The 18,095-nt window shown below is 39.0% G+C and overlaps 1 protein-coding gene across 1 annotated transcript in view; it reads right to left on the bottom strand.

Moving 5' to 3' along the window:
• Positions 1–18,095, bottom strand: part of pcxb (pyruvate carboxylase b) — a 284,512-nt gene that overhangs the window by 241,997 nt on the left and 24,420 nt on the right. Inside the window, exons 8-9 of the mRNA XM_023404085.2 lie at positions 15,385–15,452; positions 13,438–13,521 (exon numbers count right to left, since the gene is read on the bottom strand). Of these exons, the coding sequence (XP_023259853.1) occupies positions 13,438–13,521; positions 15,385–15,452 (152 nt within the window). The remainder of the gene's footprint in view (positions 1–13,437; positions 13,522–15,384; positions 15,453–18,095) is intronic.

Genomic DNA, 18,095 nt, shown 5'->3' with positions numbered 1-18,095 from the left:
ACTTACCTCCCCCCTTCCCTCCCTCCCTCAATCCCTCCCTCTGATGCCTCCCCCTCTCTCCATCTCACTCCTTATTTGCTCACACCCCCGCTCTCCTTTTCCCTTCTTCCTTCACTCCCTCGTTCTCACTCTCCAAAAGGTAGTCAGGGCAGAAATGGGTTTTCTACTTCATAAGGCTGCAGCTGTGTGCATGTGTCCACACACTGCTTAGTGTGTGTGTTAAACTAAGATTTGGCTGCAGCCCGTGCGACGACACCCACACTGCAGCGTTTGACACAGCCGGAGGGTGTGAGGAAGTGAAGAGAGAGAAAGGAGGAGGCACATGGGAAGAAAAGATGACAAGAGTGGCAAAAAAATACAAGGGGGGATGATTTTGAATTTGTGTTTATTCCTAATTATGCATGTGTGATGTGTATGTGCCTTGTGTCCATCCATATGAGAGTGTGTATGGTATATGTCACTCCAAATTTGTGTCAGCATCATGCATCCTGTATGAGTACAGTATGCACATGTTCATTTGCATTTGTTTCATACACTGAGCTCATGTTTTTGTGCGCCTATAGGCACACATACAAATACACTCCTTCTTTGTCAACATAGTTGTGTCAATACATGTTTCTGTTTGCATCAGTTTTTGTGTCCTGTGTGTGTGCATTTATCAATTTAACCCATAAACAGCCATCACAGGCAGACCTAAAGTACATTTTATACTCACACATACGAGAAGTATGTGTCATGGCCTCAGACACACAAACATGGGGGCAGACAAAATAATCTAACACTTTGTATAAAAGGACAACCTCAGAAGAAAATACCAATATAAAATTGTTCCTAGTAGCTGAAAGCCAAACAATGCCAGATGTTTTTTATAGTTCTGTGACTGGTAAGTTTGTGACAGACTTGCACCTCCTCATCATATTAAAAGATTTTCAGATATTTCTATACCATATATGTTTTAATTTAATTAACTGCATTCCTCTTATGCATTAGTTCAGACAAAATTCTTCATTACTCAAAACAACCAAACAGTAACATGTAATCATTTAAAGGATCAATAAAATAGTTCAGAATTTGTATAATTTTCAATGTATATTTCAGTTTTACCCCTATATCTTTTTTTATGTATATATTGTCTTCTTGTACAAGTACCGAACATCTTACAACGTGCAGAACATATGAACCCCCCTCGTACACACATACCAACAAGGTACTGCAACAACATAACCAAAAAAGCAAGAAGAGGGGAAAAAAATATGGCGATTATCTATTTCCAGTGTCAGTTCTGGACTTCCACTTGACTGTTAGCAGTTATCCGTTATTTTCACTATGCCTCATGTTCCATTGGGTGCGGGTTCGATTTACCACCTTTATGTTTCACACAAAAACTTTTCAGCTAGAAGCTCAACTATCACATATACATTCACACACCATGAGTCCATATAGAGCACATTGGCTGGTGTAATGAGTTAACTGCTCATCCACACTCAATTTCATTTACAATTAAAATATCTTGTTCCAGAAAAATGCTCTGCAATAAAAAATAATGTGAACATTACAGAGAAAGTGCAAAAACAGAAGAAAAACAGGATGTTTTAATGGGAAAGATGGAGCATTGGTGAGTATTGTGTGCACTGAGCAGACACACAGACACCTGTCACAGTGTGACAGTCCGACAGAGACCAAATTTGAAAGAAAGGACACATAAAAACGGGGAAGGAAAAAAAGAGACAAAAACAAGCAGGAGACAGAAAGAAAGAGGGGAAATAATGGGATAGTGCAGAAATGCTGATAATTTAAAAAAAATGAGTGGACGGAATACAAAAAAAAAAAGGTAGACTAGAGGGGGGGTCAGAGAAAGAAAAGGAGGAGGTGGTGTGAGGAGATTAGAAGATGAAGTAGTCAACTGAAGTCTTGTACACGTTATCCCATGTGCATAAGCAGGGAGAAAAGTGCTTATGCCAGTGAGTCTGTTGAGTGCATGTTTGTGTGTGCTGCCACTTTATGTTTCATTAACAGCTCCTGCTTTCTTATACCAGTGAAACAAGGGGATGAGGGAAGAGAGAGCAAGTGAAGGGGAGTGGGGCGTCTCCCATTTTTCTCTTCCCTCTCCTCAGTGTATGAATGTAAGTGTAGCAGCTACCAGTTTCATTGTGCATCCATAACTGCGACCAAAATGGCCAATATAATTGACAGGATATTCACTCAGTACTCATGCTTTTGTGTGGGAGAGAACACAGAGATGATGCTTCTGCTTATTTAGTCAAAAGACTCCAAAAACTTTTCCTTTCTTTCCAATTTAATTTCTCCATAGGCAAATTCCTTTTCTTTATTGCTCATCTGAATGAGTCTACTTTATACAGAATGCAACAGCACATTATGGCTACAGTTCATCCGCCTGCATTAGAGGCTTGGAAAATTTGTTTATCATGTCTTCTTTCAGTCCTCAGAGAGCAGAGCTGGCAGAAAGCAGGACAGTTGTGCACTACAGTATAACCATTTAGATATACTGTACATCATTAGGATGCTGAATAAGGAGTAATCTAGTGCAAACCCATCAGTGTTTGCAAAATGAAGCCTGACAGGGAATCAACACCCCAATATGACGCTGATGATTTCATTACAAGCTAAAGTGTAATTTACAAGCTTCTGCCAAAAGGTAGCCCAGCACGCCTGTCAGTAGTCAGGGACTAATGTCTTTTTTGGCAGAAGCTGTCACTCATTAATTCAATTAGAAACTAACAAAATGGACTGGACTTCCTGACTGCAGAGTTTAATGTCAAACTGTGGGTCACTGTGCTCGAGTAACAATGTGTGCATGCAGTAGACAAAATAGAGTATTCAGTAAAACAGTGGGCCAGTCCGTTGTGCTTTATCTTACCAAAATAAGTTAATTAATGTTGATGGCTTAAGTGCAGCTACAGAACAGCAGAAATAAAAATGGATTTACTGAAACATTGTCATTAAGCCTCTGACCCCCAATACAAAGTTTGTGCTCTTTTAAAAAGGACCAGTGTGTAAGATTTAGGGGCATCAATAAGTACAAATGGAATATAATATTCATAATTGTGCTTTGATGTGAACTGGAGGGATTATAAATAATAACTTCTCTAACAATAATAATACTATTTTGTCATTTTAAGGGAAAAGAAAGGGCTGTAATAAGTAATAGTATAACAGAGAGTTTCCAAAATATGTGCATCTTAAAATAAAGTGCTTAATTATACAAAAATGAAATAAAAAGTAGCTTGAGTTTCCCTCAACCATTCTCAGCACAACTTAACTGAACAGCTTATATTTTCCTTTTCTTTCCCCCTCTTGTACCCCATTCTGCCACTTTCCCCACTTATTTATCAGACTCGTCTCATCTCTCCATGTGTGTATCTAACTCACTGACTCAAGTCGCAATGATTGGCTGAGTAGCATCATGTGGCCAGTGCTGTAAATGCTAGAAAAGCTGCACCAGTTAAAAAAGAAAGGCTCTGGCAAAATGTGACAATTCTCAATAATTTATAGGTTTTAGGTCTGGACCCAAATACGATGGCCACGGTCCTAGTCCCTACACACCTGGAAAAGGAGGAATGAGGGAAGGGGAGATTCAGTTTGTTCCAATCTGCAACCTCACCACTAAAAGCCACTAAATCCAACACACTGGTCCTTTAAAACATTTAAAATGAAGAATTCTTCCACTTTTATAACAACAGGTCAAAATGTGTTTCTGCAATGACCAAAGATCAACATGTTTCTGGCACTAATAAACTTTATCTACACACACAGAGCGAACAGAGAAATGTGCTATGCTGACATAATTAATGGTTTTTCATTGAAAAATAAACAAATAAATAAATAAAAAATCCAATATGTAGATTAGAATATCGTTCCATTTATTAAAATTACAATAAACTAGGTAGCTACTGCGATGGTCCCTCTGCTTGGTTTCCCCTGTTTCTATGTTTTTGTTTTTTTAGCCATTATGGGTTTAAAGTGCTTTGTTTTAGTTTTGTTGTCTGAGTTTACAGCACTCACCTTCACCCTCTCTAACTTGTTTCCACAATCATTTGATCCATTATTACCTTTAGAACTATTTTAGCATTCCATTTCATTTAATTCCTGGTGTTATGTGTTTGTGGGGAATTTAGAAAGTGTTATCAAATTCATCTGTGTCTTTGTTTGGTACCTGATGTGTTTTGGTTGTTGGTTCAATGGTCTTTTTTTGTGGGGGAGAGGTTTTGATTGCTGGGTTTTTATCTAACCTGCATTAATTAACTGCATCTCTGTTTCCTTTATCACCATTTTAAAATCACTTTCTTCCAATGTGTTGACACAAAATAATAATGTTGGTTCAAAATAATTTCCACCTGTAGATTGTTATAAGTAAAAATAAAAACCATCTACTAAAGAGCGCCTTCATTTTGCAGTTTTAGAAAACTTATCCTGCTTCTTTACCAAACATTTCTGTGGCCATTTATTATTCATATGAATCCACTTCTCACTGTTCTTTAGTGTTATTACCACACACTGTGATACAAACACTGTGCAAGCTTCCTTGCTGCTTTCTCCCACCATTTTCTTCTCCATCCTCCACTCCATGCCTCCATCCCTCCACCACTCCCTTGGCTCTAATTTCAGAAAGCACAGTTGGCTTGAGTTTCCCCCCAGCTGGCGGAAAGAATCAATACCTCCCCCTCTTTTGTCTTTCCCTCACTTCCTCTTGTCTCAGTCTCTGCATCCTCCGACCAGCTCACATTGACTCTGTATAGTCATTGCATTAACAGCAGGTTTGTCATTTTCCTTCCTTGTATACCCCTCTCTCCATCCATTTCCCTCTTTCTTCCTTAGTGCTGACTGTCTGGCACTTTCTCACCATCTAATCTCACCCCATCTATACCTCCATCTTTGTCTCCCTTCTAGACAGTCTCAGATCGCTGACTTTCCTGTCTGGGGGATTCTATTCCCAAAAAGCCTTATGTCATCTTAAATCCACACACACACACACACACACACACACACACACACGTTAATAAATCAGCAATAAAAAGCACTGTCCATTTCAATGCATGAGGATGCTCCAGGCATAAGGATACAAGCCACGGATGCTCAAAATAGCACCACCATCCAATCTCAAGTGCCAATGTCACCCTGACACACAAGACTCCTGCACTACTTTATGCATCCTACATTACACACACCACAGCAGAATCTGTCTTTGCCTTCTGCAGACAGTTGAGCACATGAAAAGGGAAAGGAAAATGGCATTGTTGTTGGTTTGTTTCATCAATGCTGTTGTGTTTATGCAGTGCGCTTCGTTCAGACCACTTGTCAATGAAATCGCGCAGGCGTTACTATGACACTTATTTCGTGGGCCTTCTGTGAAACTCCATTTTTCTATCCATGTTTTCCAAAACAGAGCTTCCAGACACTGGGTGCTTAGAGCAGCTTTCACTACTGGTTATAGACTGAAAAACTGCATTTCAACAACAAAATACAGTGTTAAATTGGGAAAGATCATCTAATGTGATTACAGGATTTTCACCATTGTATAAAAATGAAAGCAACTTAAAATTTATTTTTAAACCACACACATGAAAATCTTACGTTACTTTTGGACCTAAGATCTATTGTTATTGTGTACGTGGTAATAACTTAATTTCCTTGATGAATACGTTTTACATATGACACTTTAGTTGTACGATTTGCAACAAGTAAGCAGACCTACAGTACATTCATTGCTAATGCAATGGATAGAAAACTATGAGGGTTTAAGAGAAAGAAGAAAGACTAGGGGAAAAATCATTTTCTTCACAATTGTCTATTTTACTGATGTTTCTCTAATTTTTTAGAGAGAAATAATTGGTGGTTTCCAACAACTATGTAATTGAATCAATCGGAAAATCAAAATCACTGTTTGGTTGAAGTGCATCCAACTCAAACATATGCAACCTGTGCCAAGTGTTGAAGGGTCCCAAGCAAAACAGGTTGATAACCAATGCAATAATGCACACATTCACTGAGAATGAATTCTTAGGATTTTCAAAATTGATACTGGGTCATTGTGACTCATACTTTTAGTCCTAGCAGACAGAGATTTTAATATATGTATAAAATGATTTATCTACATGCCATGTTGACCTTCCTGTATTAACTGCAACTAAAAGCGTGCAGAGAAAAAAAATGTTTGAAAGAAAACAAATAAGTTCAGCAGCAGAGAAGACAGAAGCTAATTTTCAGATTTATATACTACAGTATTGAAAAGGAAAGTGGAGGACACAGTACAAAGAACCAGGAAAAGGAAAAGAGAAAACAGGTGAAGACACCAAGAAAGAAGTCAAGGCAAAGAGAAAAAAAAAACAGACAAACATGAGAGCCAGAACATAAATAATTAAACCAGAGAAAAGAAACAAGATGAAAACTGACTGATGCATGAGCTCACTGGGAAAAAGATTGGAACATTTTTCATCTACCCCATTTCCAAATGCTGGTTTTCCTGATGGAATATTAAAATATGCTTTCAGGGCGAAAAGTACTGGTGGTTTTGAAGTCAAAAATGGGCCAAAACACACAGACGCACACACACACAAATATGCAGGGTGTTTATGGGTCTGTAAGTAGTAATGTTTATAGTGCACTGACCACCTCCAGGGACAAAGTGTCAATCTGAATTTGTGAACCCCTCCTCGTCCCCCAAATGAATTAGTGTGTGTCTACCAGGGACATGACTCGTCTGAGCGAGAGCCTGTCATCTCTTCACTCACCGTCGCCATGATTGACAGCAGAACTAATTCCACGTTTAACACCCTCAGTGGATTGACAGACATGTGTGTACACACAAACAGAGCTTAACTGAAAGACATGGAACAAGAGACCTCAAACACCAAAAGAAGCATGTGATGTCACAAACACAAACACACACACAAACAAGTCTGTCTCGAACACTCACAAACCAATCGTAGATGCTATTATCTAATTATGGGTGAAGTCAAGCCGTAGACACACTCACACTATTGTAACTGAAACTCCAAACATTCAAGACTCACACAAATGCGGAGGGAACAAAGGGACTCTTTCCTTCTCTGAAATTAATATGCAGACATATATCTCTTTCTCCATTCCTTAAAATCAATATCACATCAGTCAGTGGTACTTGATGTTAGAATTATCATGATTATTATCAGGTTATGATTAAGAAGTTGATTTGATTTGATGATGATTTATACAAAGTTACACATATGAAAAGGAAGAACAAGAAAATGAAGTCAATCAAAATTGACACCTGTTGCACCGTAGTTGAATTCAAACACTGGAAAAATGCAAAAGAAAATGAATAAATACTCAACTCAATAAATAGTTGAATAAAATCATTATTTCAACAAACCCAACCTTAATAACTTGTCAATTATAAACTGCACAGTTTTGAGAAATAAACAAGTACATCTGTTCTTTGAAACAGGGAGATTTTAACTATCACAGAAGATTTACTTTACACATAAGCATATTAGCATGCGTATGTGCAGAGCAAAATTTACTTATTTAGTTTCACTCACACTCTCTCTCTCACACACACACACACACACACACACACACACACACACACACACACACACACACACACAGCACTGTGCCATCTCACTGCCACACAGAAATATGCACTTTGCTTTGTGGAGCATGCTGACTAGTCTTTCACATATTTTTGCTTCTGAGTAGCATTTTTTTGGGGGATGGTGAGAAATCGAGCAGACAGACACAAGAGAAATGCTGAACACAAGCAAATAATTTCTTCTAATAATCTTTGTCTCCTGTTCTAATCTCTCCATCCCTCATTCAAATTGCCAGATTTTCTGCCCTCTTCCGCTCCTTTTGCTCTGCGAGAGCCCAAAAGAGGAAGAAGAAACATTTTCTGGCCCGGCTTTAAATGTTGTCTGCTAATTTCTGCCAAAAATAAAAAGTTAACCTCCCTTTTCGCCCCCCCAAAAAACACTAACAAAATTGAGTGGGTGAGACTGCGTCATACACGGTGTAAAATGCAACAGAGTCCCAATTGTCAGCACTCTTCACCCACACAAGTACCAGAATTGAATTCCTAATTACAGCCGCACAAGTATCTGACAAATAACTCTGCCTACTCATCTTAAGGTTAAACCGATAAATATGCCAGGAAACAAAAAAAGGCATACAGAAGCTTTTCTGACATTAAAGTCTCCTATAAATACACACCTGCTTGTCTTTCCTCTCGCACAAACAGACACAGATACACATAGACACACTGAGAAAAATGTAGAGCTAGATGCATAGTTTTGTTGCCACAGATATCTAAGGTGAGGTTACATGCATACTAAAACACTAGCAGTCAATGAGGTGTGCCTATGTTTAGGTAACAGCCATTCCATTCAATGGTACACATCCTGTGTGAGACATGTCCTTCACACTTGTACAATTCTAATGCACTAGTGTGGCTTCAACCATGTTCAAACTGTAGACTGTAGATGACATTAAAAGAACAAAATTCATTACTGCAGCTCAAAAAGCTTAATCACTGTGGCTCACAGATTCATGTTTTCCCCTTTGCTTACTCTCCTTCACAGCAGCTACCTCTGCCAAATCCCAATCATGATATATAGGCTTGAAAAGAGTGCAGAAACTTGCTGCCAAACTGCAACAAGACAGCTCCAAGATTCACTGGAAAAAGCCCAAAGTGTGGGTGAGACAGTGCGGCATATTACTGAAAAAAAATGAAGAGTATAGAAAATTGGCAAAAGCCATGGTCAGATATTTTACTACATCGGCATATAGGGACTGGATATAAAAACCTATTTTTTAACAGCAAAAGAAACAAGTTAAAAGGAATTATAATTATATAATCTGTTTCAATTAGACTGCATGTCCAGTTACTATGGGAATATGTATGTAAATAAAAAATCTGACTGCTACTATGTACATATGAAATTGAAGTACACAAAAGAATCATTAAAACAATGAGCACTGAAAACAGTGAGTTCAAATAGAACAAAGCAGTTTATAATACCAGTACAAAATGTTGCCAGTAACTGGACATGGCGGCTAAGCCCTGCCTAAAACCTCCCCCAAATATCCCTTCTACTGGGGTGGAATTACATGTACTTTCCAGACAGTCACAGTATACAGTATACTGAAGTGCTAAAAAAAAAAACCAAGCTGTGAACACTGTTGATGGCAGTGGATGATACTGGGAAAGAGCTACAGTATGTTACAGGTGCAACAACATGGAGATATTTCTTTCATTGGTCAGTAATGTTATGATGACATGCAGCACATGTCCTTAACAGTTAAACAAGATCTTGGCAGTTTGAGGCTAATCACATTTGTACCAATGGTTAAAGTGACAGAGGGAATTAGCAATTAAAGGAATGGATGAACCAACTTTGAAGAAAGGGAAACGTTCAACGCAGGAAAAGACTAGGTAAGTCACAATGCAGAGAGACCTTGTGGGGACATTTAAGTCTTAAATGACATTAGACCATTTTCACTCTGTCCCACAAAATAAATATTGTCTCCTGAAACTACCAAAGGAAAGGACATTCAATGTTAATGACCATCCTGCTCAGCGGTTTAGTAAAAAGAAATGGTAACTAATCTGTTGTCAAACAGTAAATATCGTCCTATGAATTATGCAGCTGCCCGCACAGCCAGCCAGCAAAAAATTTAACACTTTTCATTTGTTATTGACAACTATCTTGGGGCAGTTTGAAACTTTGTAAATGATTGAGTGTAGCAACATTTGTCAAATTTAACCTCCAGTGTCTGAGTTATGTTATTTTTATGTCTTTGTAGTTACACTCTATAGCTTGTCAACAGCGGAGAAAAGAAGGAATTATGCCCAAACGCAGGTATTCACTTCCTGTCATAAAAACTCATACCCACCAAGCAGAACAAAGCAGAAGGGGGCCACTGCTACCTGCGGCTCCATCTACTCCACAGTAAAAAATACCCAATACAACACAGCAGCACAGTATCGAACAGGTATTAAAAAGACAAACCTATCACATGCAGCACATTGATGATTGAGCAGGAAATGAAACGTCCAATCAGTGGGCCAATCACTCTGATTATGAAAACCTCACTACTATAGTGAGATGTATCATTCATAAAACTAATCAGGATTGGCTGAGATATCACATGTATTGGTTAAATTAAATGTCAGCGATGGCCCTCATCCTGAAAACACAAAGGCAACAAGGCAGAGAAATGGCAGCCAGACAATCAGTGCTGAGGAGAGAAAAAAATAAACTCAAAACCATTTCCAAGCCAGTACAAAATCAGCTGTTTGAGCAGCAGATAACACATAACAGCATAGCGGGCTATTTGACAATATCTGATTTTCCTGTGATCTCTGACTTGATGTCCACCACTCTGAGCTCAACTGTTTTTTTTCTGAGAGCTGAAGTAACTTCCTGTAGCCGTCAGTGTTGCCAGGCAACTTTGTTCTCTAGGACATTCTATCAGGAAATGCTGTGGCCTGCAGCAAGTTCAAAGACTGTGCTGTTTCTCTGAAAGACTCAGATGGAGGCTGCTGATAATGGAAGATGGGTGATACGCACAGACGGCGAGATGAAGGGGGACAGAGTGCCAGCACTATGGAGCTGCCATTAAGACCAGATAAGAGCTGAGAAATAGCAGGCGTGTGTTGGGGAGTAGGAGAAAAGACAGTAAATGTGTATATACGTGAGTGTGCAAGCACAGAGAATCAAGAGATGGGGACAATATGTCATCCAGTGTATCTTTCTATATATACACACATGATATCTTTCTGTGTAAACAAAGCATACTTTTACACACTTGGTGTGGTCTATGAGTGCAAGCAAACGCAAGGGAGACTTTCTCAGTGCACTTGCAGGTGTGCACGTGTACACACACGATACAAGAGAAGTTTAATGTCCAGAATACTATACCACTACACTCCAATGAGCTGCTAATTACAATGAAAAGGCTCTAATTACAGTGTAAATTGGACTGGATGCACTGAGGTGCCTCAGTGCTCTTACCTTTCAGTGCAACACTGAAAGAGTTGGAGTCCAAATGTCTCCACAAAAATAGTAAACTATGGAAAATTGGCCACCGGAGACTCTGTGTGTGTATGGTCAAAAGCTAGAGTTATACGCTAACACACATATTCTGCATAAATGTACCATATCTATCACTCCAATATAAGGAATCACACAACACATTAAAAATAAATGTCACCTTGCACTCTTTCACTCTCGCACACATACACACACAGGCTGTGTCAAACACACACACATTAATAATACCCAACTAACTACCGAAGTTCAGCCTCAGTGTTGCTCAGGGAGCAGGTTTCAGCACCTGCGGTGAGAGCTGGGCTCAGCTCTGAAGTGGAAGCCTTCACTGTGGGGACTGACACAAAGTGAAATGCAATCACAACAAATACCAGGGAAATGCAACGAGAGGAGGGAGGGAGTGAGGGAAAAGAGAGCCAGAGGGGGAGGGGGCGTCTGGAACTAGAAAAAAGGAAGATGAGGCCAAGAGAAAGTGAGACCCCTGGTGATAATCTGCAAATGCTGCAGGTCTGATGCTTCAGCTGTGTGTGAGAGACTTTTTACTCATGCCTGTGTTACAATACTTGTGAGGACTTACTCGGTGTCTGCACTGATCCAGGGAAGACTCCTATTCTTACCACAGCGGTCTCATAGAATAACCTGCACATAAATCAAAACACTTCTACCTTCCTTTAACTTCGAAACAGCTCTCACTGTTCATCTGCTACCTGTTTATGAAAGCTTTAATTCAGCCTGTGCCTCATTTATTGTCTTTCTATTGGTGACATCGTCTGCTCCTCTTATTTTAATGTCAACTGTTAACAGGCTTCTGTATAGATAACATTAATTTCTTAAATCCTTAAACTCATACTGCAAATCTGCTAACCACAGCCTCCATAAGAAACTGAAATATATTACTGATAATGGCAATCATGCCTTCTCTGTAAATATAACATTTGAAATAAAGATTGACTAAATCATTCAATTTACTTGAATTTGTAAACAGCAAGTTCTCTCAGACACAGCACACCATGGTTGTGCCTGTGTAATGGAAATGAGAACTCCTCTCAGCTCCTCTAAAGAATAGTAAACGGGTGTGTGCGTGAGTGTGCATGTATGCTGTTGTTGATACTGGTCACCCACACAGTCATTTGAGGATCCACATCACTCTCTTGTCTCAAATGGTGATATGCAGAGAGTCATGGACAAGAACAAGAGCTGCTGCTCTTGAACACACATGGTTTGTCACTACAGCAAATAAAATGGCTGATGTGATTTGATTACCGCAGAAATAAAATATATCACTACTAAAGCAAGGTTATATCAGAGTCTCACATAAAGTTTCTATCTCTCTTTTATATAATCATTTCGCCATCAGTATCAACAAGGTCATTTCTTTAGCAAATCACCGTTCATGTCTCTATCCTCCTCTTCCACTCTTCCCTCCTCACTTCTATCCATTCCTCAACTTGGACCATTACCTGAAAAGGCCATTACTTGACAGCTCCTCTGAGAGATGAGGCTTGACTTTTAAGTGATACTGTCATAGTTGAGACAACTTTTTGGAAACACTGAAGCCAAAAACTGCAATTTAATTTTTTTAAAGGCTAAATACAAGGTGAGCTTTCACATTTGCAGGGAATGTTTTTGCATGTTTTACCTGAGCAAAGTGCACCATTGAGGTGACAATAATCATAAAATTGTGAAAAAAAAATACACTCAAAAACTGTTCAAACACTCATTTCCAGAATTGCATTTACTGCCTGCACTGTTGACATCTATTTCCACCCATTTTCAAATAGCATTTTCATTTTCACATTTTTGGCAAAGCACTAATGTCCCCCTCATTTGAATCACAGGTACACAAGGCATTACAATTCCTGGGGAGTATCCAGTTGTTTTGCAGACCAATTATAGACAGAAAAATGAGCAGCATTGGGAATTTGCTCAGACTTCCTAAATACAACCCAGTGCTCAAGCATGCTCGCCAGGAAAGCTTTTTCAGTTTCAGTGAGCAACATCACCTCATGTCTGACACCTTTTCTTAACAAGTGGTCAAAACTCTAGCACCTCACAGTGTCGACACCTGCCTTGACAGTTCAGAAGAAATATTACTACCTCGGGAATAAGATCTCTTAACATCAGGCTACAGCCACATGAATATTTAACAAAATTTTAATACACAACTATTAATTTTGTGCACTCGGTGATTAAAATATGATTAAGTAGAGGTCCTGCCATAAAACTTTTTTTTTTTTCCTCAGTTTCCCTCAGGAGCATTTTCCCTAATGTAATGAAATGGTCTGGTTAACCCGAATCTTCAGGAAAAAGCCTGACAGACTGAAAGCAGAGATCATCAGAGCTTTGTGGTTGACGGATACTGGCTTCAACACCAAACATGCAACCATACCTGTCTGGCGAGGTTGACAGCATCCGCATGAAGTCGGTCTCTCAGATGAGGGTCCAGTTGGAAAGCCGGCGCAATCTCCACAACCTTCAAAACAACAGGATTTTATTGATAATGCCACAGTGAACACAAGATTTTCAGAATAAAAAAAGCAGTAAAGTGTCAGTGTCAGGATAACAAAGTTTAAATGTTTCAACTCAATGATATGCTTATTACCTACAAAACCTTCATCTGAAATAGTTCTAAAAATTCATTTTGACACTTAAAGTGAGATCTGGACTGCAAACAAAATGTGGAAAATGGTCACTGACAGCACTGTATTTTCCATTGCATGATCTATTATGTTTATCTGCTCTGTCTGGTGTTTGGTTTTGGGCAGGTAGCGTAAAGTGGGAGTTTTTTTTTTTTAAGTGAGAACAGTGTTGAGAGCTTTGAGAACAAACCAGAACAGTAACACTGCAAGCTGTAAAATGAAAGCAATGAGCTGACAGATGCTGAAGCTCCCCATAGAGGTGCTGGGAAATGCAGGGATGGGAATTAATTCTCTATTGGTTCGTCACTACAAGGGATCCCTCTCGCATTACAATCATTTCATCTGCTGTACATAAAAGTATCATTTAGTGCAGCTTTAAAGATACACTCTCCATAAACCCCAAATTTTTCCCCTAATTCATAAATGAATTTTCTTTTTTCCTACAGTAGGCATACGGTTGATACAGTATGTGTCACTTAAGCCTCAGCAAAACAGATGGAGTGAATCATCTGTAAACACATTCAGCCTTTCATTTGGTCTGGCCATGGCTGCTGGGGTAGGGTTAGGGTTCACCATGTTGGAGGCTGGTCTGTTTCATTCTACTGTGTCAAACAAGTCAAACCATCCAAGAGAACTAATTGAATCTAGTTCACAACAACATGACCCGTGTCTGATTTCAAAAAATAAAAACCACAACAACTCAATTAAATTTTTATCAAATCTAAAGCAGCACTTTCAAGACATTGAGAAAAGCTAAAAATATCCCATCGGCGCTCTACCATCTCAAATCTATTTTAACAAGTGACTATTCTTGTTTCTGAGATTCAAACAGATTTTAGATTAAGGGCAAAGGCAGATTAAGTCTCACAGAATTAAAGAGCAGCAGCTTTGGCATGAACAGAGTCGCTAATATGATTATCATCTATAATTTGATTAAAAGGAAAGGAAGAAAGTGATGAAAACACATGATTGAAAGTGCTTCGAGGTGACAATAAATTAAACATTACACATTAATCAGCTTCCTCTGATGAAAGCATTGTCATATTGAGTGACGATTAGATGACAATTTCCATTTTCTCTTTCATGTGGTATTCAGACATTTGTTATTTTTGACAATCAGGTGATGTCAGAATACCTAATTCCCCCCCCCCCCCCCCCCCCCAAACAAAAAAAAATAATAGAAAAAATTCTGAAAATATAGCCGTGGGTAATGAATGGTAATTCATTTCAAAGCTATAGATGCAAAGAAACTATTTTTGTTGATCCAAGTTGATTTGGTGGAGAATTATATTGCTGCTGCAGTTGTATCCAAGACTTCTATTCATTGGCAGTAGCAGTGGCTAATTTGAATTAGTATTGTATTGTATAATCCTTACCCCCTGCTGCTCAGGACATCTATGATACCCAGGGCCAGTAGTACCTCAATCATTGCTCTAATCAGCACTATAATTACCTTATTTTTTTTATTTATATGTTGCTTAATTGGCTCGTTTGCCTGAATAAAAAGGGAAATAAAGCACTATGACCTTTAGTATAGTCAGTGGACTGCTTTGGGGTGTGATTCCTGCTTATGACCTTTGTTTCACGTTATCCACTTCATGCTAATCTACCTAATACAGAAGAAAAGTTATGGAGATGATCTTAAATACATTCAAACATTAAGTTGGGTTAGATGAATTTTAAAATGGGGACTTCACCTTTTGGTGTCTTCGCTGAATGGAGCAGTCTCTCTCATAGAGGTGGATGACATTACCATATTTATCACCTGGGGAGAGAAGAGACAAATAGGTGAGAAAATGACAGAGGAAGGTTAAAAGAAAATTATGAAATAATCAAGAGTGTGAGAAGGAGGAGTGGTTGAGTAGTGTTGTTGAAGTCAAGTGAAGAAGGTGTGAAAGAAACATTGTTTAGTCCGAAGTTCAATGTAGAGCTTTGTCAATCAAAGACCGTCTGTGTTGAAATTTTTACAGTGTCAGAAATTTAGGACAAAATTTTCGTAATGTGACCACTAGCTGGACTATACATGCTGTAAAACATACTCTTTTGGAAACAACAGTTAAGGGGCTTTTCAACAGCTCACTTAAACATCTTTAAAATTTGTTTTATGATCACAGATTTTTCCCTGAAGCGCTCTGAAGCATAGGGAAGCCAGCAAAAGACTGGCCAGAGAAATGTCTCATTATGAAAAAACACATCCAACATAATGTTATATTTATCAAAAATTACGTTTGTATTACACAGAAAACCAACTTTTTTTAACATTTTCATGCCAAACCATGAAATTAATCGGTCAGTTATTTAATAGATTACTGTTTTAGATATTCAGTTTACAATAACAAAAAACTGAGAAAAATCAGCAAATCCTCAAACCAGAAAATGTTGTATTTCTTCTAAAAGAATTACTGTAAACAATGAATCATTGATCAGTGTAGTTGTCAACAAATCGCTGAGCCTCTTATTGTAATAACAGCTCAAACAGCCAGTGGAGGTCAACAGCTATAGTCAACAGTAAATATGCTGGCAGAGTAGCTCACTAGCCAGTGCTGGCTCAACTGCCTCTGTTGGCCATGTAACCCTCATCTTGTAGATATCACTTTGGTGTTTATCTATGTTAAGGCCCATTTAAAAACAGTGCCAGCACGAAGGCCAAGGACTTAGACTTGTGATGCATTTTAATGACAGTGATGCAGATGGGTGATGTGAGTTGATGACATGTCTCTGCATGCACACACTCCAGACCATAATTATTTGGACAGTTACACAATTGTTTTTCAGGCTCGGGGGTTCTCCACATTCAATTTTAAGTAAAATAATGGCTACTACATTAAAGTGCCAAGTCTCAGTTTGAATTTGAGTAGGTTTATGTTAATATAGAAAAAACTGTGTGGGGGCTATAGCTCTTTTAAAGCTGGGGTAGGCAGTAATTTTTTGCCGTCACTGAGCAAAAATTCCATCATTACCTTTCAGCATAAGGTTATTCAAGTGGTCTGAGAGGAAATTAAACCTCTGCACCTCTGCACGTCTTGGATCTGTTTTCAGACAAACCTATCCCGTGACAGGAGACTTTGGCTAAACTGGGTCTTTCCTATTGGCTGTTCTACAAATGCAATGTCCTTCAGATGGATGTGTGTTAATATCAGTGAGGTGTTACAGAGATGGAGAACTTGTACTTCTTTGTATAGGTAATAGGCTGCTAACTTCCTTTTTCGCGTTATATCTACAAGTATTGTAGTGGTTTGTTGTGTAGGTAGATTTACAATGAAAAGGCAATGAGTTGCTATGTGGTTATGTTGAATGTTGCTTATAGTTTAACCTTCTGCTAACTGTAGCCAAAGCCTCATGGCTGCTGCTGTGTTGCCTGTGTAGCAAGCATGTATGGAGCGCATGCATATTCCTGTAAGGGGAGAGCTGCGAGAGAGTGGCTGTATTCTCAAAAGCTACTGGTTTATATTTGGTGAAAAATCCTTTGTAGTCAGAGAATGAAGTCTTCAACCCACAGACATCACCAGAAGCATGGTATCCTCCCTGGTGATGCTCTCCCAGGCCTTCACTGCAGCCACCTGCAGCTTGCTTGTTGTGGGTTCTCTCTGCTTTTTAGTCTTCAGAAGGGGAATACAGCTCAATCAGACTGAGCTCAGGTGATTGGTAGCCAGTTTAGGATATTCCACCTCTTTACCATGAAAGGTTTTTGGCTGTATGTGTAGGATCACTGTCCAGCTGGATGATGAAATGTCATCCACTGAGTTTTGATGCATTTGGCTGAATCTGAGTAGGCTACACAGACTGCTCCTGTATACCCCTGCATCCATGCTGTTGCTTCCATCAGCAGTGAAATCATCAATAAATTGTAGTGTGCCATTTCCACTGGAGACATACGTGCCCACGACACCAAAACGTCACCGCCAAGTTTCACAGATAAGGTGGTGGCTTTGGATCATGAGCTGTTCCTTCTTTTTGTCCAGGCACTCCTGTTTCCATCATTTCAATAAAGATAATTTTTGTTTCAAAGAGTTGGCACTGTAATGTAGTATACATTATTTATTAGTGCCACGTCTGCTCAGCTCCGAGGCACTCCTCTACAGCTAGAATAGCTGAGAGGAGTGCCTATTCTGTTTCGGGTTTATTATTCTTCCGCCAAATTTCGGCGCGTAACTTGTCCCGCAGCTTTGAGAAAACCCCGGTAATATATACATCAAAACGTGCGTCTTGATCCCACAAGGGGTGCTATGACTTTTGGTGTTAAAATTCCAATTTTTCTCAAAGTTATTCCCAAAAAACTGGGAATAAATAATGCATTAGAAATGCATTGGAATTTTCTTTAGAAACCCACCTTTTTTCGACAAAATTGCACCTTTTTTCTGAGTCACCCAGCTCTCTCATACCTGCACGTAGAAATGTGATTCAAACT

This window comes from Seriola lalandi, unplaced genomic scaffold (assembly GCF_002814215.2).
Source record: "Seriola lalandi dorsalis isolate HSWRI2012SDOR001 ecotype SW California unplaced genomic scaffold, Sedor1 jcf7180002054216, whole genome shotgun sequence".
Lineage (NCBI taxonomy): Eukaryota > Metazoa > Chordata > Actinopteri > Carangiformes > Carangidae > Seriola > Seriola lalandi.
The sequence above is the reverse complement of the archived record's forward strand: the minus strand, read 5'-3'. Positions and strand labels throughout refer to the sequence as shown.